The sequence below is a fragment of the Mirounga leonina genome, unplaced genomic scaffold (genome assembly GCF_011800145.1).
Source record: "Mirounga leonina isolate KUSES-001 unplaced genomic scaffold, KU_Mleo_1.0 Mir_150, whole genome shotgun sequence".
Taxonomy (NCBI): domain Eukaryota; kingdom Metazoa; phylum Chordata; class Mammalia; order Carnivora; family Phocidae; genus Mirounga; species Mirounga leonina.
In genome coordinates this window covers 31,759,452-31,783,215 of record NW_023270374.1, presented here as the reverse complement: position 1 = coordinate 31,783,215, position 23,764 = coordinate 31,759,452, and the positions used below count along the sequence as shown (strand labels likewise).

At 42.2% G+C, this 23,764-nt stretch overlaps 1 protein-coding gene across 2 annotated transcripts in view; it reads right to left on the bottom strand.

The window, feature by feature from the left end:
- Window positions 1-6,887: 6,887 nt before the first annotated feature.
- TOP1 (DNA topoisomerase I) overlaps window positions 6,888-23,764 on the bottom strand; it is an 89,219-nt gene continuing 72,342 nt past the window's right edge. Inside the window, exons 14-21 of one of the 2 annotated variants that reach the window (XM_035006317.1) lie at window positions 16,263-16,406; window positions 15,240-15,425; window positions 14,122-14,190; window positions 13,488-13,602; window positions 12,382-12,509; window positions 9,330-9,424; window positions 8,955-9,104; window positions 6,888-7,911 (exon numbers count right to left, since the gene is read on the bottom strand). In XM_035006317.1, coding sequence (XP_034862208.1) covers window positions 7,809-7,911; window positions 8,955-9,104; window positions 9,330-9,424; window positions 12,382-12,509; window positions 13,488-13,602; window positions 14,122-14,190; window positions 15,240-15,425; window positions 16,263-16,406 — 990 coding nt within the window. In that variant the 3' untranslated portion in view covers window positions 6,888-7,808. The remainder of the gene's footprint in view (window positions 7,912-8,954; window positions 9,105-9,329; window positions 9,425-12,381; window positions 12,510-13,487; window positions 13,603-14,121; window positions 14,191-15,239; window positions 15,426-16,262; window positions 16,407-23,764) is intronic. The other variant, XM_035006318.1, reaches the window with a different exon arrangement.

Here is a 23,764-nt window from a genome sequence, read left to right as displayed (position 1 = left end):
GAAAAAACTGAGGCACAGAGAGAGTAAGAGACGTACTTATGGACACACAGCTGAGAGATGGCAGAGATGGGGTTCAAACCCAGGCAGCCGGGCTCCAGAGTCAATGCTAATGTTGCCTTCCGTGTGGATATGAATTATTTCGTTGTGTATTCTCACCCCTTTCCATAATACCCCTACCTGATGTGTTTTCTATTTTTAGTTATAGATCTTCCTTGCCTTATGATGGGGTTACATCCCAATAAACCCATCATACGTTGAAAATATAGTAAGTCGAAAATGCATTTACTGTAATTGACCTACTGAACATCATAGCTTAGCCTAGCCTACCTTAAATGTACTCAGAGCACTAACATTAGCCTATAGTTGGGCAAAATCATCTAACACAGAGCCTATTTTAATAAGGTATTGAATGTCTCATGTAATTTACTGAATACTGTAGTGAAAGTGAAAAACAGAACAGTTGTATGGGTGCAGGGTGGTTGTTAAGCATATGGGTTATTTACCTTCTTGATTACACAGCTGACTGGGAGTCATGGCCATTGCCCAGCATCACAAGAGAGGATCACACTGCATATTGCTAGCCGGGAAAAGATCAAAATCCAAAGTACAGTTTCTACTGAATGCATATCACTTTCACACCATCGTTAAGCTAAAAAATTGTGAGTCAAACTATCATAAATCGGGGCTGTCTGTATTTGGTTAAATGTCACAGATTAGGTTCTTTGGGAAGCAGACTCCGTGGCAGAGGCTAGTGTGCAGAATGTTTGAAAGGGAGGGCTCTTGGGATCAACACTGTGGGAGAGAGAGAAGGAAACAGGAGGGGGCACAGGGAGAAGTTAATCTGTGACGCAGGCCTGGTGACTGCCTCAGCCAACCTCCAGGGAGCTGTCGTCTGGGGCTGGCTTGAAATGGCTGGGCCTTCATAGTCCCACTTCAGTCAGCTCTGGGAAGAGCACAGCCTCAGTCGCATGGCTCTCTGGAACCGAGGCGATCTTTGAGGGCTGACAGGTCTCCCAGCAGTTAGGGCAACAAGTGCTTCCTTGAAGGAGAATCTCTGTGCCCACCTCAAACGTATTCCATTCCCATCCTTTAAAATAATTTAGAGTATTTAAAACAAAGGACAAAAATATTGCACTGTAGAATTGGAATAGGCTATTATAAGAAGGAGGAATATAATATGGTTAGTATGGCTTAACATGACTGCTGTTACTGAGAATCAAATGAGGCTGAGCTTCCTGGTAGCCAAAGCAAAAACTTTTTATTCTGTTAACTGATTCCCCGGGGGAGAAAAATTTTCCTGGGGTGAAATTATAAAAGATGTTTCTCATATGGACACTTATTTGATTGAGATAATAGAGAATGCTCCCAATAGATATGCAGTTTTCATTTGTTCCTGGTAATGATCTTACATGAATGTAGAAGGGATAATATAAAAGTATAGCTCAATGAAGCCCCTTCCACAACTGAAAGTAGGCAGAGTTATAGACTTACAGTTTTGTTTCCTCGCACCCCTTTCTTTAAAACTGTTCTTTAAAATTTTTGCTTGGCAGTTTCTTATGTTAGGTGTCTGACCAGCTCATCTTTGAGTTTGGGCTGGCTAACCTGTACCTCCGTATACAGCTAGTACTTAATACTCACCTCAGTGCACCTTGAGCTCCACCCCACAACCTACAGTTCAGGCTCTTGACCTCTGGCCCCAATATCTATCTATGGCTCCAACTTAGTTTCGACTACTCACGCTGCAGCTGCTTCTTTTTTTAAAGATTTTACTTATTTCTTTGAGAGAGAGAGAGAAAGAGAGAGTGAGCACGAGCATGGGGAGGGGCAGAGTGAGAGGGAGAAGCAGACTCCCGGCTGAGTGGGGAGCCCACGTGGGGCTCGATCCCAGGACCCTGGGATCATGACCTGAGCTGAAGTCAGGCGCTTAAACGACTGAGCCACCCAGGCACCCTGGATCTCACTTTTTAGGTCATGTTTTTCTGCTTCCCTTCGTACCTGGGATGGACCCTCAGCCCCTCCAGAGCCTCGTGTTTTCAAGGCAAAACCAGGCCTGGCCCAGCCACTGCCAGGACTTCTCTCTCTGCAGACTCTACTAACCTTTTGCTGATGGGCTCTTGTAGCGGGCTCCAGGTGTTGTGGCAGGAGAGCTGGGCTCTGGATGTACCTTGTTCAGGGAGGTGGGCAGGGTTACTATAATTGCTTCACTGAAGTAAGAGAAGGGGAGAGCCCTTGCTAGCCACTGGCCCAGTCCCAGGCTTACCTGCGGTTTTTCTGCTTTCTCTTCCTTTCTTCCAACAAACTCTCCTGATGCTCCTCTATAGCAGTAAGACAGCAGGGATGAATCAGACCAAGTTCTCACTCCACTTGTGGGTAAAGAAATGCCAACGGACATTTATCAACAGATGACAATTCAGTGTGATAAGGCCCCTGGAGCACTGAGAAGAGACACCTGTTGGTAGCTGTGAGGGTAGAGCTAAGTGAGAGATAATGTGTATGCCTGGAGATATGGCAACTCCCAGTATAAGGTGATCACTTGTTTTTGCAATAGGGCGCTCCAGATGTTTTGTGGCTTCTTTGCAACTAAAATAGAAACATTTTTAGAGACACATGATTCAAATGGCCAATATAAGTTTATTTAGTTAAACATATTCTAAATCACATATTATTTAGAACAGTATATTAATTTATGAATATTTATTTTTCCCACTTTCACCTTTGCAGTAATAAACTTACGTTCAAACTCTCTATGAATCTTTGATTTCTATGTAGTTGTCACCAGGAGAGCTACTTTGAGTCATCTAATATAATTTCTGAAAGCACATCACCTTCACTGCTTTCTAAGTTGTTTCAGAGTACTTTTGAAAAATCTGCTTGATTGAGGAATAACTTACACATAAAAAAAAAAGTGGACCCCTTTTTAAGTGTAAAGTTTGGTGAGTTTTGACGAATGTATGCCCTCATGTAACCTCCACCCAATCAAGGTACAGGACATTTCCATCACCCTGAAGTTTCTCGGTGCCCCTTTGTAGTCATTCTCCCCTGCCCTCCCGTCCAGCAATCACTAACATACTTCCCATCACTACAGAGTAGTTTTGCCTATTCTAGAATTTAACATAAATGGAATCAAGGGGTATGTAACCGTGGTCTATGTTCAGCATGTTTTTGAGACTCATTCATGTTGTTGAAGAGAATACTTTTCAAGTCAGTATGTGATGCCATTACTAGAAATCTTAATCTAAGCATAATTACCTTTTGTGTAACATCAAAACAGCTTTCATTTCTCCCATAGGTATATATTAATGATCTGCCTAATAACTACTTACTGTATTGCACTAAAAATTTTATGGAAAATTTCAGATGTATGTAAGTGTAGACAGGATAGTATAGTGAACTTCCTTGTACCCATCAGCCAGCTTCAATTATGAACTGATGGCCACTCTTTTTTTTTTTTTTTTTAAAGATTTTATTTATTTATTTGACAGAGAGACAGAAAGGGAACACAACTAGGGGTAGTGGGAGAGGGAGAAGCAGGCTTCCCGCAGAGCAGGGAGCCCAATGCGGGGCTCGATCCCAGGACCCTGGGATCATGACCTGAGCCGAAGGCAGATGCTTAACAACTGAGCCACCCAGGTGCCCCTGGCCATTCTTGTTTCATGTCAAACTCCACCCACTAACCCCTTCCATATTATTTTGACACAAATCTTAAGTCTGTAGTAAGTATGTGTTTTGCTGAAACTGTTAAAATACACACACACGTATATATATGTATAGATCTATCATACCATTGCCACACCTAAAAAATATCAATGCTGTCTTGCTATTAAAGTGACCTTTAAGAGGCTTGTTTATATGTAATACTTGGGATTGTGAGAAATAATTATGAAGTCTGTGGTAAATTTCTTTGCCTCCTTGTTTACTGATTTTGTCAGGGGACTACTTATAATCGTCCAAAACTAGCTTGACTGAGGTCATTTCAGGGTAATGTCTTTTCTCAAAAAGTGCTTTTTGGTTCAAAACAAGTTGAGAGAGCATCCCATTATATGAGGGATTTTGTAAAGACTGAAATATAAGTAAACTCTTTTCTGAGTAAAAAAAAAAAAAAAAATTATAAAGCTTTTTGCAGAAGTACCTGTATTTGGTGTATATGGCATTTAGGTGATTTCAGAGTTGGTAATTTACTGGATGTGGAGGTAAGAGAAAGAAAGGAGTGAAGGATGGTGGTGGCCCTAGACTCTGGTTGAGGGGCAGAGTGGATGGTGGTGTCTTTCCCTGAGATGTGACACAGCCAAGTGACCTGTCCTGCAGCTCCAGCATGGGTCTGGAGCTCAGGAAAGGGGTCTAGGCTGGAGATGGGAGGTCTGGGAGTTGTTGCCCTCCTGTGCGAATGAAATCCACTAGCCCCTTTCTTCTGTGCAGAGGAGAGAGCCACAGAGCCAGGACCCGAGAGGGGAGATGACCAGATGCAGCAGCCTGAGGGAGACAGGAGTAAAACCAGGAGAGGGAAGGGCTCACATGTTGTACCATTCCATTTGTATGTAGGTCCACCAGAAAAGACAAATTTATAGAGAAAGTAGATTAGTGGAGGCTGGAGGTGGGGATTACCTTTAAGTGGGCACGGGATCTTACTGGGGAGGATGATACTGGTTTATGGTCATGGCCATAGCCCTCAGTAGTTACTAAAAATACACTTGGGATGGGTGGATTTTATGATACATAAAATGTTTTCAATAGAGCTATTAAATGGAAGAGTGGTTAAGTGTCCAGTGCAACAAAGAACTTAAGATACAAAATGCAGAGCCCATTTGTTAGTTTGGTCATTCATTCGTTGGTGACTGTGGTCAGAATGGAGGGGGGATTCAGAGTCAAGGTGGGACAGAAGCTGGTTGCAGTGGGTGGAGGAATGACCCGACAGGGCGGATGACTCACTACAGGCACTTGCATGTGAAATGGGAGACGGAGGGGGTGGTGGCTGGAAACAGCTGGAAGTTATGAGACTTTTTTCATTTTTTAAATATGACATAGGCCCAAGGTGGATTTGACAGAAAATGGACAGGAGCTGCTGAGCAAATGCAGGGGGTTAAGGGAAAGAGGAGCCAAGCAAGCACCTAGATAACCTGGCACATGGAAACCATCCCACTTTGCCCACAGCTGGACTTGAGCATCACAGAAGAGCCTGTTAGGAGGGAGTTTTTCAGACTACACATCAGGCTTCTGCTTCTGGACAAGGCTGAAGTGGGAGAAGGGAACCAACCTACTGGAGGAATAAGCAAGGGGGTGGGTGGGTCTTCTCCCAACTCCGTTCTCAAGCATTTTTCAGGGCCTGTCCTATCTGGCCCTCCCCTACCTGTCCAACCTCTTCCCTCATCCCCACTGGCCAGGTCAGCTTCCCATCCTCTGGTTTGCTCTCCCAGGCCTGCCACCACCAAGGGTGACCTTCACAATTTTTCTTGATCAGGATCTAGTTGCTGTGCACCTGCCCTCAGAGGACTTATAGGAAGATCCCTGCTGGGAAAGGTAGGCAGGAGTTTCTCATCAAATCTTATGCCTGCAAGGTCTCCTGTCCCTAATTTCTAGTTCTGGACCAAGGTTTGTCACCTGGTTGTGGACAGTCCTGCTCAAGTCCCAAACCTCAGGTCCAAATTCTCATCACCTACCCCCCAGCCATGAAGTGTTTCCATTATTTCAGGAGCCTCTGTGTTGCCATTCTTTATATTCAATGGTTTAGCTACCTCAACACCACAGAATTTACAAAACTTGGCTGTAACTGCCCAAAGCACTGATGGCTACATAACCTCCTTTATTTCTGGTGTGAGTATTCCCTCCCTCACTGGCCAGTGAAGTGCAGGCTTGCCAAGAAGGACCTTCCAGGGTTCTCTTCTGTGGGCCAACACCAGCCCAGCCCCAGGGAGTTAAGAGACCATCAAGGAGATGGCTCTCCTCCTGAATATACCTGTGCTTGCTAGCAAGCCAGAGGGCCTAGGGCTAAGTGACCTTCCTGCTTTGTTTGGCCAGGATAACTCACCCTTCACCCTGAACCATTTTTGTAGGAACCCTACCAACATGGGTACAGGAGCCCTGGGGAGTAGTGATCACTCCCTTTTTCAATTAACCAATCAACACAGGGAGTCTACATTTGGGCCTCTGGGATCCAGTGAGTACTGGATTAGAAATTGGCTTAGTACCCTTAATTCCTGCCATCCTGACTGTAAGCTTAGCCACACAAGCAAACCCAAACAAGCTCCCTACTGCTTCTGGCCAGCACACACGGACAGTGGAAAATCTGCCTCCCAAATACGTTCACTCCATCTTGCTCAATAAACATTACCTACCCTAGGCTCCAAATAGTTATTGTACCCCACCTGTTCTTACCGATTTTCTATACCCTCTCTCACTTCCTGGGCCTGCTTTTATCCAAGGATGTGGACTATGGCTCCCCTCTGACCCACATCCACAGCAGCGGGACAGGTACAGCCCCTTCCAGGCCCAGCCTAGCCCCAGCTCCTGGGGAGGGAGCCACCCTTGCTGAGCTGAGCAGTGAGACCACATCCCACACGGAAGTCCCAGCCCTGTAGCCCCAGTCAGGCCAGGGATCCTGGGTAACAAAGAGGCAGACACTAGGTTTCCGTTAAGTTGTAGGAATTTATTTTAAATAACCTACAGTTGATTAAAAGGGAATTCATGATAAAAATAGAAGATACTTGAGGAAAGATGTGGGAAATGGACTCTGCACACACGCTAAACTAACAATGCCTCTAAAACTAATGATTATAGCAAAAAATGTCTTCACATTAAAATTCTGCTTTTTATGTTTTTTTTCCATTTTTTACACAATTACAAAAGAAAAAATAAAAGCCCTAAATTCTTGATTATTTTTCCTTTTTTGGACCAAATACTCATTTTCCTCTAAATTATTGACTTGTGGAACTTTTTACACAATAAAATCTTTCAAGTGAAAGACTAGGTTTAAAATGAAAAAGATGGATATCTGAAGGGTACAGAGAATGCTCAGAACAAAGAATGATGGGAAAATGGTTTCAGTCACTGATTATTTCATTATCCTTAGACTCACTCAACCCCTCATCCCTCCCCAACCCCAATCTACACGATCTTTAAGATCAAGAAAAAGGTTTAAATATTTTAAAATAATTAAAAAGAAATAAAAATTCACATTTAAAAAGGAACACTCAAGTCAGGAAATATTTTCCCATCATGCTTTTCTGTGAACAGGTGTCTGAACCAAAACACTGCCGATGTCACGACTGCTTCAAGTTTAATGACAATTGATTCCCATGACAACAGTGACAACTCTCACTAACAGGTGCGCTGGGTTTTTGTTCTACTTAATTTTAAATTCCTGAAATGGGGGAAAGGGGAGGGAGTTTAGGAATTCATTTCTATTAAAATATAGAAGTTATTGCAAAACCCTAACTGTAAAAACGCACCAATATAATCGGACTTCGTATACAGTAGCTAAGAGAATCCAAATGCTTCAGTGAAACAGTGAATTTGCCTGGCAGAACTCTGACAAATTCCCATCCACTTGCTCTCTCGAAAATAAAAACAAAATTCAAAACAAATCATACAGCTAGAATTTTGATATCTGAAATATTTTTAAATAAGTTGTCCATAGGACAACTGGCTCAGCTCTCCCTTATAATATCTCCAGGTTTATCTTTTCTCAAAGATGTTGGTTTGTTAAGACTTGCCGCCTCTCTCCCTCAGGTGTGAGGGTTAGCAAGGCTCACAGTTTATCCATCTTCCCCAAACCACACTGTTCCTTTTCACAGAATCCTGCCCCTCAAGACTGGCTAGAACTCGTAGTCCTCATCAGCCATGTCGATAGCCCAGGCAAACTTCTCCCGCTGGGTTTTGTTGTAAATTTTCTCAATTGGGACCCCCCACTTCTTGCACCTGCGCACAAAGGAGAAAGAAGGGGATTAGTGCCTCAGGGAGCAACAGCTCGGACCCAGGGTAGGGGGCTTGAATGTGCCTCCTTCACGTCCATCTGGTGAGAATGAATTTTAAGAGTGTGCAGGACATACTCTAAGAGCATCATGTGTCATTTAAATCATGAGAGTGACCTCTAAAGTAGATGCTAATACAGATGTACTAATGAAAAAGGTACACGTGAAAATAACTTGAGAGAGTTGATTCATTTGCTTACATTCTCATGCAGCTAGAGAGCATGGAGCTGAAAACTGTACCCAAGCTGTCTGGTCTGAGTCCATGCTCTTAACCACTGTGCATACTGCCCCTCAAGCTAACCCAACCTCTACCACCCAACAGAAAGGGCAGAAAGGGTGCAAGCGCTGAGTGGAACCCCTGACACACAGAAGCAGGTGCCAGAGAGATGGATTCTTCCACCTAAGCTTAGAATAACTCAATAAGCATCTTCAAAAAAATAAAAGCCGCTTATTTTGGATGTCATTTTAGGACTGTGTGGGGCAAAAGGGGACACAAATAATAGAGAATTTATCATCTTTGTTGTAAGCTTTCTCAAACTCTTTCTGTAGGTTGCTGACATCTATATTCTCATTTTTTTTTTTTCTGCTTGTTCCTTTCCTCCTTTACTTGTAAAAAAAATTTTTTTTAAAGTTTTGTTCAAGTGCAGACAGACTGGCTCTTTTATAGTTTTCCTTGAATAAGGGCTAAGAATTTCCATTCTTGTCCTCAAGTTCCACAGAGGTAGGGGCTGCAACTGCCTTTTAAAAACAGACATAAATACATTCCAAGGCAGTATAACATTATTGACCATTTAGGGCCATTCAGCATTAGTTCTAGTGCATTTGTAGTATGCATAGTAGAAAGGCAGAGGTTTCCCAAAGGACTTTAAGTGTGAAGTGCAGGAATGGCATGTGAAGGCCAACAGTGCTCTTCAACTCCCTCCCTCCCTCCCCCTCCCCCCTCCCCTTTTCAAGCCAGTAGCAGGAACTCAAGAAGGGCTCAGTGCTTACCAAGCCACTGTGATCCTCGGATCCAGATAATTGAGTTTGGAGGTTCCCAAAGCAATTTGTTTATTCTCTTCTCGGTCTGTGGCCTGAACTTCGAGCTTCATTAACTGCTCCTCCAGTCTCTGCACAGCCTTCTTCTTTGACTCTACCACCCTGGAAGAATGGAAGTCATTCAAGAACCAGGCCTAGCGTCTGGAGAACAACACTGCAATCCCACCCTGCCATGCAGGGGCAGCAAAAACAGGAAAGCCCTAAATACAGAGATTTCCAAAAGACACCACTCAGAAACCCCAGAAAGGCTGGGGCCCCGGGGCCTCTGCTACTGTCCCCACTTTTCTGTCAACCAAGCCCCAGCTTTGCACACCACCAGGTACATACTTCTTGGTCTTTGCATCCTTTAGGACCTTGGCATCAGCCTTAGCACTTTTCAGGTCTCTCCGAGCATCTGCTAACTGTTCCTTCTTGGCATCAATCTAGGTGAGGAAGAACAGTAAGATTTAAGAAAATCAGCCCAGAGAGAAAAAAGACAGGCTCCACCAGAGATGAAACCTAGAAGTTGTCTCCACAGGCAGGCAGGCTGTCAGTGGTGTGCCAGGTAAAAACCCCCCAGTGGTGGCTTCTTGAAGGCACAGAGTAGATGTACTGTGATTGCTGAATTCAACTGCTATTTGGACATTTATGTTCTTCGCTGACCCTTCAAGAAATAAGTGATCCTTCTATAGGCAGTGACCCAGGGCCCCCTTAATGCAGAAGCTCGGGTTAAAAGAACCTGCCAGGACTGGGAATGTGCTAATCTTTCAATCAGAGGACATGCTGGCTTTAGACACCTGGGAGGAGGGCCACAAATGAAAACTGTTTGTCAAATGGATCCTGTGCCAGGGTGTAGCTTCATTCTAAGAATACTACAGGAGAGAACTCTTTGTGAAGCTGAGACAGGATCCTTGCATCTACTGAACCCAGCTCATTCCTCAGATTCTGCCAGTATCCTGGGAAGGAGCTGCCAGCTGAATGGAGCTGAAGAGAGTACCTAAGGGACTTAAAAATGGCAACTGAAATACCCAGGAAGCAAACAGCTCAGCCAGTCTGTTTCAAACCTATGCGTGGCTTGGCTTTGGCATTCTGTTTTTAAAAGAGAGAGCTGAGATGGCAAGGAGACTGAAGTAGTTATCACTCAAAAACAAAGGTCTGAAAACATTTTTAGCTATGGAACGCTTTCTATAAAGGAAGAAAACAAGGGCAATTCCAGCCTTTCTTGCTTATAGAACCCTTGAAATACCTCCAGAAAACCTAAGTTTTCGTTTCTGCTTAAGGACAGCAGCAGGCAACACCACAAAACCAGAACCTGAACCGGTCAGCTCATGCTGCTGGGGCAGAACCTCAGGCGTGCTACGGCCCTGCTAACCTGCGAGGTCAAGGGAACCTTTGCAGCGTAAATAAATGCTTGCCTGATTCAACACACATGGGGCTGTTACTGTCAGCCTAGAACTGTCTGTTAGGTATACACAGCCCAAGACTAGAAACAGAGGCCACCATTGTGAGAGAATCATTAAATGCATTTTACTATAAATGGCTTACTTCCAACATCTATGTTGTCCAAAGTCAAGCTGAAGGAACGGATTCTATACACAAAAGTATCACAGACACCACTAGCCAGATTCTTCTCAGGCTAGAAATGTAACAAACCACAATCTTTTAACCATTTCTGTGGATGCTAAATTGGCAGGCTGTTGCAAATTCTCTCAAAGCATCAAAGACTCCATTGATTCACTTGGCAAACAGGGGCATGTGTTTGCTTTGTGGGCACACAGGAGAGGGTTCCTGGGCTTGGAGGGCTCGTCTGGCAGGCAGCCTGGGCTGCCCAAACAGTGGTTCCAGAGTAAGATCAACAAAATAACTCCTCATGCTCCAGGGAGGGGTAGCCTGAATTGGGTAAACAGCACCTGAATATTCAAGCTTTTAATTTCTGGCTTGGAATAATAACATGGGGAGAGTAAATGATACCAGAAGACCATTTAACAGAGTGGCAGCAAATGGGAGCTGCTAGGAAGGGTGGTCTGTAGGGTTCTTTGCCTGCCAACCATAAGGTCTAAGGATCTGAGAGGCCTAGGGATGTATATTCATTTACTGTACACATGTGCATCCCTTCAGGAAAACCAGATGGCTCCTGTAGCATGAACTGTAGGTTGTGGATATTTTTGGACCCAGATGTACTACCACTGGGTATTTATCTTAAAGAAATTTCAATAGAAGGAAAACATGGTGGACCTGGAAATGTATGTAGCCTTACTGTATAGTAGCCATTTTTAACTCCATATGTCCTAGTACAGAATTCTGTGAATGTGGATAGAAAAGAATTGCATCTGTTAAGTTCACGACCCTCTATTTGAAATTCACCATTTCTTCTTCAATTATGACTGTGAGCAACAAACCATAGTAACACCTGTACTACCTAGGACTTCACCACCAATATAGGTACAGATATTTCCATATCACTGTAATTGTGGTAGAAACCTTGAAGTATCATTTACATATCCATTACTATTCTTGAGATTTACAGTCATTATCAGACCCATCTTAAGATCTTACTTAATAAGGAAGCACATCACAGACTTTAAAATTTATTTGATAAGTATATTTCAAGATAATTGGTCCTTTGTGACCCTGTGTGTCTGCTCTAAAGTGAAATATTGCAAATTCTATTTCGAGTTAGTGCATTGGAATAGGTTATGTAGCCATTGCTAACACAGAAATGCCAGCCACCCAATGTTTCATGCCTTGTGGCTTACAAGCGCAGTACCAGGCAGAGTCATAGGAGGAGAGGCACATGGAGGAGGAACAGCGTCTACTTGTTTGCATGTCAGTCTCTCCCTCTAGGGCAGCAACTCTGGCACAAAGCCAGTATTCAACAGATGTTTGATGATGAGCTACATAAAAATATGATTCATGTGGAATGTGTAAAAATAAAAATAGTTGTGCTAGGATAAGGGGGGCAATTAAAGATCATTGTTCCATCATCTTTTCAATTTGAAACAATCGAATTTGGAAATCGTTGTATTTCTGGGCTATGGCAAGGAATTGTAAAGACTCTCTTTATAGCCATTATCCTCATTTATAATAAGGACAATAGTTAGCAATATTTCAAAGAAGGTACATCAACTTAGTTTTTCAAAACCGGAAGTGGCCAGTGCAGGACTTCTGTTCACAGAATGGAGACTTTCTAAACAATGGGTACCTGATACTCAGTATCTTGATCAGGGATATCCTAGTATATTTCCATTTGTTTATCTTTAGCATGGACCTGTCTTCCAGAACAGACCTAGAACTGGCCTCCTCTTTTCACAGGCCAGAACGCCTCTTGTTTGCAGATTATCTATCCACAGTATATGGGGTTCCCTTAATTTTGCTACCCCTCCATCCAGACCCACAATACCTTAGACTGCAAGTTCATCATGGACTTCTCAAAAGTTTTGGGTGGTGCCCTCTGATGGTTACAAAGAATTGCAACAGCTCGGTTGGCACGGTTGTAAGATAGGATCTTTGCTGGGATGTTCTCATCCGCTGTGAAGAAAGAAACAGGAGGGTAAAACAGTCAGTATGTATACATGAGGAGAATATACAACATGCTTCCCCAGCTCTTCTTCCTCATGACTTTGCCAGGCCTCATCTCACTCTGTTGATCAAGTTCTCCCAAGACACAAGGTCAAAACCTAAGAGTCAAGAGTCACCTTCTGCTTGTCTCAAAGGCTGCCTCTCCTACCTAGCGACCCAATGTAGCCTGAAGAAGATGTGGAATTGGGACAGAAAAGGTCTGTAGAGGAGGGTAAGACAAAAGGATCACAAGCTTTACCTTTTAAAACCACAAGGCAGTTATCTGTTTTACAAAGAAAACTTCAACTCACGTGGCCCTTTATCCCACCCTAAAATACCAGCCCTCAAAATATCCTCTTTGGATTTTCCAGCTCATATTCTAAGGCCATTGACACACTTACAGAGGACAGGGGGAATTTAGCAGTGACTGGGCTCTAGGAAAAAAAGCTTGTGGATCTTGATTTTACTTCTGCACCTAGTTTTTAGGAGAATATTACCTACTATCTTAAGGGAGAAAAAATGACAGAAACCTCAGGAGAAGGATGTGCTCTTATTTTTTTTTTTTTTTTTTGTGCTCCTATTTTTAAAAATTAACCATCACAACCTTATTCTTTCCAATTTAACCAAACATCATAGCACTATGTCTTCACCCTGTGAGTTTTCAAATAACATACATATAAAACATCAATTGTAGGCATTTTCAGAGCAGATAGAAAGCTCCTGTCAGCATTCCATGAAAATTAATCTTGAAGTTGGGGTAGGAAGGGGGAAACTGCACTGATTTTATGTTTATACACCTAAGCCTTGGCTCTCTCTTAGAGCTATAGAAGAAATAGTTTCTAGTCATAAAGTTAAGGAGAAGAAGCAGAATGGATCTAGGACTTAGCTGAGCAAGGGCAATGTACACACCAGGAAGGGTACAGGCACATCTGACCAAGCAGTACTTACGGGCTGTGAGTTCTTTTAGCTGTTGCTGTAGCGTGATGGAGGCATTGTATGTACGGAATACCTTGGCTGTCAAGCCCTCCATGAGATCCTGAAGATGCTTATTTAGAATACCAGTCTGGAGGAGACAAAGCACAGAGAAGATACTGGGATTTAGGCAAAAGCCATACCACTCTGCCCCTTCTGGCAAGCTCTAGGACATTTATGCCAGTGTAATCTCAATTTTGCCAAGTTTATGGTCCTGCCAGTGGGGAGTTAAAAAAAAGAGAGAGAGAGTGAAAAGAATTCCAAAACATAGGTTTGCATGATACCTCCTTTGAAGTACTTTGATCTTAAGCAGGCCAATAAAGCAAAGTTGTCCTTCCCTATTAAGATCTTCCCTGATATCAGGGAAAGGCCTTCAGTCTCCAGCAGAGGTGGCTGGGCATCCAGCCAAGAGAAGACTCTGCAAGAGCCAGAAAAGAATAAAAGGCAGGGTCTGTCCACCTGTCTCAGGGCTTTGGGCATGGATTCACTGTGTGCCTACAGGAGGAAGCGTGTGTAGTCCAAGTCACCCCCGGCAAACCTCTCCTTTAGGAGCTTGTGAGGAGGCTCTGGCTGGGCCCCTCCTTCAACCCAGTGCACTCTGTCCACTCACATTGAGTCTATCAAAAAGATCATCCTCAGGCTGTTTGTTCTCCATAAATAGCTGTAAGTTCTTAAAAACCTAAAAGAAATAAGTAGAACCTATTATTTAAAAAGCCTTTACTTTGGAAATAACTGCAAGCTTACAAAAACTTGGAAAATAAAAAAGCCCAAGGCATACTCACATCCTTTACCAGATTCACCATTAACATTTTATACATCATTCACCATTTGCACAGTACATGTCTGCCTGATTTCTCTCTACATACATGTGTGTATACACCTATTTGTGTCCTGAACCATTTATGTGTACTTATATTATATATAGCCCCCAAATATCTCCGTGTATTTCCTAAGAATTTCTAAGGATAGAAACACTCCCTTAACATATGCACAGTACTTACCAGCTTCATAAATTTACATGCATATATATTTCAATCTACTGTTCATATTCCAATTTGGACAGCTGATCTAATGATGTCCTGTACCTCCCCAGGATGGAACCCAATCTAAGGTATTACATTATCATGTCTCTTTAGCCTTGTTTAGTATGGATCACTGCCAGAGCCAGCAAAGCCTTAATGACTGATAAAACATCAGACCGATAAAGGGCTGGATTATGGAGGCCCGGCACCCTGTAGGTCACCCCCAACACTTGGGGGAAAACATGGAGTTGCAGTGCTCTCTTTGGCACAGACTCAGAGATTTGGGGACTAAAGGGCTACTGTTCTGCTCAGTCAAGAGTTGGGGAGAAGGTGAAGCAAAGCTACAAACTTGACAGATGTGCAACATGACCAGGGGGTACTGAAACGTGGTTGAATCATTACAATAAGGTGAGTTAAATCTTATACTGAAGTTTGCCATGAGGGCCAACTCTCTACAGCATGCTCTGTTGAATATTACTATAGGACATATCCCCCCATCCCCAGGAAGGTGTAGCATGGGGTGGGGGGTGAGCGAGAGGGACTAAAAGGAGGTACCATAAGACACCCAACAACACCTCTCCCCTCTCTTTCAAACCATTTTCCTAATGTCCAGCGAAGTGAAGAGCATACAAAAAGCACTTGATAAATGCTTGCTGAATGAATGAAAGGAAAAAAAGGCCAGAGAGCACAGGCCACAGTAACTTACTCGTTTCTCAACAGGGACTTTGTTATAGTATCTGATTGAGTCCTTCCCAAGGAAGTCAAACTCTACTACGTATTCCTGACCATCCAACTCTGGGTGCAGATTGATATGCTCCACACGAAGCGAGCAGCAACCCACGGTGTCCGCTGTTTCTCCTTCCTCCTTCTCATTGCCTGCTCTCAGAGCAAGCTGTCCAGGAAGAGAGGGAAAAATGAGAACAAATGAAAAAACTTGAATCTCACAGGATTTCTAAGGAAACCCAAATCAGAAGTCTCCCAACTCTCTTTGGAGACAGAGCATCAATCTGCAAGGCTTGGGAATTCTGGATTCTACACTGTTGCTTCTAAATGAAGTATGGGGAATCATAGTGATATTATTCTTTCTCAGAAAACCAAGCCTCTCTTTACTCTGTTCTCTCAAATGGGGATGGAGGAAAGGAAAATTATTATTTTTTTTTTTTAAATAAAGTAGCAAATGAAGGACTGTTCCTATTTTGGGTAATCAAACTCAATAGTCTCTTAATTTTGCTCAGTTTTTGAGACAATTCAGAATTTGTACTAGGCAGAGTAAAACTGGGGGGAAAAAACCAGAATCTTCAAAAAGGTACTGACAAACTGATCTCTAGAGCATGGTCCTTCAAACTGTAGTTGTGATACATTAGTGGACTATTTAACCATATTTTAAGGGTTATAACCATCCTTTATAAAAAAACAAATTAAAATGTCAGAATTCACCGCTCATAGAAAGGTTTAACATTGTTTTGTGCAACTTTTGTTTCAGCTACATACAAATACAAATATATTTATGTGTGTTGGGTCGTGATGTAAAATAAAATTTTTTTGGTGGCGAGTTTGAAAATGTCACAGTATTTCCCGCAGATTCAGATTCAGAGAGCAGTACACTCCGAACGCCTCTGGACCAGAGATTGGTACTTCTCCAGTTCTAACACAAGGCCTGGAGGAGTAAACAATACCCACATCTTGGATAAGCTGAACACACTAGGTAATGTGACAGGAAGATGCTCACCTTGTCTATGAAGTACAGAGCTACAGCTCTCTGCCGGACTTTCATCTCTTTGGACTTCCAGTCTTCTCGATACTGGTTCCGGATCTTGTCCACGCACTTCTTCAATCGCCGAGCAGTCTCATATTTCTGCCAGTCTTTCTCACCCTGCAAAGACCCGGCCCCAAATGTGGATTGCTTAGGGATGGCAGAGGAAAAATAGACTTTGAATATCCAAGTTCAGAGCTCTGAACCAAAGAGAAGGAACCTGAGCTTAAGCAAGGCAGAAAAAGAAGAGTACTGAAGAGAAGTTTTAGAGCATCTAACCTGATGAGAACTCATGCTGTCCCGTTTCATTGTCAAGCCCAACTGGCTCCTAATTGCTAAGAAAGCCCCTGGCTTTCAGTCTGTAAAAAAAGCCCACATGGCATGTACCAAAAACTGACTTCTGTCAATACAAAGGGTTTAAATATCCCCAATTCCCACATCAGCATCACCACTCTGCTGCAGAGTCTGTGACCCAACAGCAGTTTTCTGCTAGGACTGAATTTCATTAAATCCAAGACAACCATTCAGTTTGACGGACTATCAAGGAAAGCAGAACCAAAGATGACAACACATAATTACTAAGGAACACAAAGACTTCCAGGAACAGTGGTAATTATTCACCATTTTCTAACTTCTGCATTTAAAAGTATTCTTGATTAGATTGAGGGAAACAATGTTACTGGGAAGACTTTTTTTTTTTAATCAGAGTTTTTGGTACAAGTTTTAAAAATTGATTCTAACGCCGATGAAATGTTTTTAAAAGGGTGTGAAAAGACTGAATCTAATCAACAGTGACAGAAGATTATTTCTGCTACCATGTTGAATGGAAACAGATTCACAAGCAAGGACTGATACTAATGTCAAGTGCGAAAGGTAAGAAAGGAAAAAACAAAAACAAAAAAAACCCCCCATGAAATCCCAAGGGGGGCAGGAAGTATTCTAAGGCCTAAAACAGATTATATGACATGAATAGAGGAATGGAATTCAAGAACCCAAGAATCTCGGCTCTTAATTCCCCCAACCACAGCTAGAGAAAGGGGTAGTGATTAATACTGACATATGCCTACTTCCCACCTGACATGGGACGTGTGGTCCTCGAAGCATAAGAACTGTGGTCAAGGTAATGAGCCTTCTGAGCATGCAGGAAAGTGGGCTATGTGAAAGCAAGAAATATCTTCTACATCTAGCACTAACAATGCTCAGAAATGCAAGCTTACCCAGGTATGCTAAGGATTCATCAGCACTCTCCCACAACTGTGTGTGGCCAAGTTGTATGTACTTGTTTGGCTACAAAACAAGAGGTTCAGTAACTACTTGTTGTGGGTGGGTGATTTAGCAGTTGGTGATACAATATCTAAGAAGAAATATCTAAGTTCTATTTCCTGACAATGGGAAGCTGAAAATTTCTCACTGATTTTTCTAAGTACATACTGACATTTAAGAGGGTGAAGAAAAAGGGGTGATACCAGCTGTCCCCATACAAGTCAATAAATTTCCATGACCACCATGTCTCTCTGTCACACACACACACACACACACACACACACGACTACACAAGAAAGACTAATCTTCAATAGTACAGTCTCCAGCTCAGGAGCGGGCTCTTGGCCATCACTTTAAAGCACACAGGCCTACCAAAGCCTGACTCCAAGTCTTCAAAGTCCCGTAGATTTACACTTGGGCAATTCCTTACTCATGCCACTGAAACAAAGTTTAGAAAAACCCAACAAATAAATCATTCACAGAGAATACCACAAGACCAACTTTTCTTCACAGGTTGGCAGGGCTCTTGACACAAGGATCCAGGATTCTCTCAAATAAGGACATAGAGAGATGGGGACAGGGGTAGAAGCCACCTTGTCTAGGTCTAGGGGAAGGCTGGCCTCCAGGAAGTATGCTTATCCCTCCTGCCTTCAGTTTCTCTAAACAGAATCCAGACAGTTAAATGCACTTGAACAAGCTTTCTCAGACTACTAGAAGATAAAATACCCATTTCAGTCTTCCAGACAAGGTCTTCATCAAAACCATCTCAGTAAAACAAGGTGACTACTATAGGGGGACTGCCTTTAAGCCTTTCCCATCTTCCCCTACCCATTCAAACCTCTGTTTGAATAAGAATCTAATTTGATTTAGTTATACAGGACATTCTTTGGGTGATTTATTTTTATTTTTTTATTTTATTTTTTTAAAAGATTTTATTTACTTATTCATGAGAGACAGAGAGAGAGAGAGAGAGGCAGAGGGAGAAGCAGGCTCCCAAGGAGCAGAGAGCCTGATGCGGGACTCGATCCCAGGACCCTGGGATCATGACCTGAGCCGAAGGCAGACGCTTAACCATCTGAGCCACCCAGGTGCCCTGGGTGATTTTTTTTTAACTAGTGGGCTTACCATATTTTGTTTCTAATATAATTGCTTACTCATTAAGCACAGTGGGTAAATGGGGTCAGGATCTGGATTCAGGGTACAGAGTGGAAGATGAGCTAAATCCTATTCTCTAATCCTCTCTCAGAGATTTGTCTTGGGGAATGATGACATTTGCCAATATTCTTAAGTAGCTCTTATTTTTTTAAGATTTTTTTTTTTTTTTTGGTAAAGATTTTATTTATTTGACAGAGAGAGACACAGCAAGAGAGGGAACACAAGCAGGGGGAGTGGGAGAGGGAGAAGCAGGCCTCCCGCGGAGCAGGGAACCCAATGCAGGGCTCAATCCTAGGACCCCGGGATCATAACCTGAGCCGAAGGCAGACGCCTAATGACTGAGCCACCCAGGTGCCCCCTTCTCCCCCCCAGCTTTTTAAAAGTAATCTCTATACCCAATGCTGGGCTCGAACTTATAACCCTGAGATCAAGAGTCACATGCTCCACTGACTGAGTCAGTGCCCCTTAAGTGGTTCTTTTCACATAGTTGGTGATCCCGATGTGAGTTTGCAATTGTGTAGAACACGAAAGAAGGGGTGACTGGCATTCTGAACTCCAAACATCTACCACTTAAACAAAAGATACAACAAACTGGCCCTATATATTAATACCATGTTTAAAGAGAAAATCCAAGTAGCTTTTCATACATGCCCACTTTTATTTATTTTTTATTTTTTAAAGATTTTATTTATTTATTTATTTGAGAGAAAGAGAGAGAGACAGAGAAACAGCATGAGAGGGGAGAGGGTCAGAGGGAGAAGCAGGCTCCCCGCTGAGCCAGGAGCCCGATGTGGGACTCGATCCCAGGACTCCGGGATCATGACCTGAGCCAAAGGCAGTTGCTTAACCAACTGAGCCACCCAGGCGCCCACGTTTGTCTTCTTTATTGAGTTATAGAATCCTTTGGATATTCTGGATACAAGTTTTCTGTCAGATAAACATGCTGCCAATATTTTCTGCCAGCCTGTATTTAACAGTGTCCTCCCTGTTGAACCTAAGTTTTTAATTTTAATGAAGTCCACTTTGTCAATTTTTTTTTTAATCATTAGTGTTTATTTTGTGTCCTGGGAAATCTACACTAAGGTCATGAAAATGTTCTACCATGATATCATCTAGAAGTTCTAGTGTTTTATTTCTTATACTTCAGAATTTTGCAAAAGTCAGGCTCAGGATTTTTTAAAAATAAGCATATGTCTTATTTTCTCTTTCTAATAAAGCACCAAAATCAAGAGCTTCCTAAGCATATAAAGTTTTATTAAAGACATTTTCCTTCAATCCAGCCCTTCAACACACAGATGGTTACATCTAAAAGGTCTGAAACCTCACAGAATTGTAAGCTCTCAAGAGAGAAAAGGCTGAAATGGGTATTTCACCCTAAGAATATTTTAATAGGATTGAATGCAATGTAGTATCAACAACTGATTCTGAAGTTTGCTGTACTTCATTTAAAGAAAAAATGACAAATTTTGTTCGTAAAGTTAAGACTGGTTGAAGAACCTCACTTTTACTAAGGGTTACACTTTATAGGTTATGAGACTAGATAATGTTTCCAACCTTGGCAGTGGGTTGGACTTAGCAGTGAGTACCTTTAACAAGCAGTCCTTCTGTAACCTCTGGATCTATGGTTTATCTGGAATCAGAGGGCTTCACTGGAACTACTGGTTCCAGAAGGCTGGCTGCCATTTTCCTGCTATTTCAGATTCTGTGGGCACAAGTACAGAGTGGAAGAGGAAGGGAATGGAAACACGTGCAAGATGTCTGAATAAAGCAGAACAAACTAGGATGAGCACAGAAAAATGTGAATGAGCTCAGGATAGTCTTTACCTGGAGCACATGTTCCTGTGGCTCTCTTTAAAAGCCCTGATCCTTTCAATGACCTGTGAGGCTATTTGTACTATAACCCTGGCTCTGACTGCAAGTAGACCAATCCAAGTTTCAGAAAGGGGGACATTAAAGGGACACACTTCAGCTGTGCTCTTTTTAACTACCCAATCTTTTTTAAGTTGTCAAAAATCTCTAAGTCCATCATACTTGAGCTAAATTTCTTAATGGAGCAGAGATGGGGTACAATGGTACAATAATATTACATGGGGGAAGTGAATAAGTAAAATATAGACAGAAAAGCAAGCAAAGAATCTTAGAATAGGAGAAATCTCTGGAGGCTGAGCAGAAAGGTACATAGAAAGAAGCCCCATGATGGTAGTCTCCCATGTTCTGGATCTAAAGTCCTCCAGGAAGTAAAACTACCAATTACCACCCTTCACTCTCTACTACAAAAAACTTTTTTTTTTAAAGATTCTATTTATTTACTTGAGAGAGACACACACAGCGAGAGAGGGAACACAAGCAGGGGGAATGGGAGAGGGAGAAGCAGGCTTCCCGCCAAGCAGGGAGCCCGATGCGGGGCTCGATCCCGGGACCCTGGGATCATGACCTGAGCCGAAGGCAGACGCTTAACGACTGAGCCACCCAGGCGCCCCTATAAAACTTTATCTTTATAGACTTTTGGGTCAGATCAGTAAGTGAAATCATGCTTTAATCCGTACACTGTTCCAAACATATAGCAATTAAAGTGCTCCAAACAAAATGGGGAGAGCTAAAGCCAGCACGCCTGTGTTAGCATGGGCTGAACTGGGTTAGAAGACTCCTAGGAGGAAAGAGCAGAGAAGTGGAGAGCAAAGAGCAAAAGAGAATGATACAAGGACAAAAACTACCTCCCAGGGCGCCTGGGTGGCTCAGTCGTTAAGCGTCTGCCTTCGGCTCAGGTCATGATCCCAGGGTCCTGGGATCGAGTCTCACATCGGGCTCCCTGCTCCGCGGGAGCCTGCTTCTCCCTCTGCCTCTCTCTCTCTCATGAATAAATAAAAATTAAAAAAAAACACAAAACTACCTCCCAGTCAAAAGTTTACAGGTTAAAATACATTAGTGTCTCACTCATAGTCTAAGTATCTATACAAATATATCCACATTGAGATACAGAATAATAAAGGTACACTCTTTATTGGAAAAAAATACATTATAAGGATGAAAATGAAATTTTCAGTGAAGAATTTGCCACCTATAGATCCTCACTAAACAAACAGTGAATGGGTGCGTTTCAACAAGAAAAGTAAACCTAGAGGGAAGGTACTGAGCACAGAAACTAATCAAATATCTCATTCTGACAACTGCTAACTGGAGAGAGGATTAGGGTTTTATGGGATGGTTGTGGGTGCTTTTAAAATGAAAAGGAAAACGTTAAGCAAAAGATGTATGAGGTAGGGACGCCTGGGTGGCTCAGTTGGTTGAGCATCCAATTCCCGTGTCAGGCTCTTCGCTCAGCGAGAGGAGTCTCCTTGAGATTTTTCTCTCCCTCTGCCCCTCCCCCCACCTATCTCCCTCCCTCCCTCTCTTAAAAAAAAAGAAGTATGAGGTGTAAGAGTGGAAATGATTTATAGGTAATTTACTTGTCTACACAGAAAATCCAAAAGACACAGACATTTCTAGAGTAAGAGGAGTTCAGCAATGTTGTCAGATACAAAATCAGTATTAAAAAATCAATAGCATTACCACTCTAGTAGTAACAGAAATGTAGTGGGGAAAAAAAATCACATTCAATATAAGCCTAAAAACTATAAGGGTTCTAAGAAAAAAAGTTTTTTTTTTTTTAAAGATTTTATTTATTTGAGAGAGAGAATGAGAGAGAGCACATGAGATGGGGGAGTGTCAGAGGGAGAAGCAGACTCCCTGCCAAGCAGGGAGCCCGATGCGTGACTCGATCCAGGGACTCCAGGATCATGACCCGAGCCAAAGGCAGTCGCTTAACCAACTCAGCCACCCAGGCACCCCCTAAGAAAAAAAGGTTTTAAGAATATGTAAAACTATGGAGAAAATTATAAAGCAATACTAGAGGGTGTACTCAAAGACATAAATTAATGGAGAAGTAGAACACGTTCATAGGCTGGAAGACTCAATAATGTCAATTTTTTCCCCTATTAACCCTTTATATTAACAATAAAAATCTCAATAGTTTTCATTAGACCATGACAAATTTATCTCAAAATGAATGCAAAATAGCAGAGAGCCAAGAACAGCCAAGACAATTTTGAAGAATGAGGTGAAGGAAACCTGTCCTAGTCAGTAAAGCTCAACAGTTAGGACAGTATGCTAATTAATGAAGAAATAGACAAACAGGACAGACAGCCCATAAACAGATTGACATATATGTAGAGATTTGATATATAAACAGAGAGGTGATATAACTAAATAGTTCTGGGACAACTGGTTATTCATTTAAAAAAATATATTAGAGCTCAACCTCCTACTATACACAAAAATACATTCTAATAGATCAAAGATCCAAATGCAAAAAGCAAAACTTTAGAAATGTTGGCAAGGATATGGAAGACAGAAATGTGCACATGGTTGGGGGAATGGTGGTGATGTAAACTGGTTAGGCACTTTAGAGAAAAATTTAAAAATATCTAATGAAGAATCCTTAAGGCAAATTTTCATCCATATATACAAGGAAGATGTATTGATCCAGCACTGTTTATAACAGCAAAATACTATGAACAACCTTAAATGTCTCTTGACAAGAGAATATATATATATATATATATATTTTTAAAGATTTTATTTATTTATTTGATGGAGAGAAAGACAGCGAGAGAGGGAACACAAGCAGGGGGAGTGGGAGAGGGGGAAGCAGGCTCCCCGCAGAGCAGGGAGTCCAATGCGGGACTCGATTCCAGGACCCTGGGATCATGACCTGAGCTGAAGGCAGTCGCTTAACCAACTGAGCCACCCAGGCGCCCAGAATATTTTTTTTATAAAACAGAACACCATCTAGCAAATAAAATGGATAAATTAGAAGTATGTCAAGATAAAAATATCAAAACCAAAGCCGAGTGAAATAAATAAGTTGCAGAACGATCTCAATAACATACCTAAAATTATACCTTGTAAAAACAATGCTACATTATTGTTTATTCACAGAGAAACACACTGTAAAAATACAAAAATATATACGAGAATGAAAACATTAAGTGCATTATAGTAACCTCTAGGGAAGGAGGTGA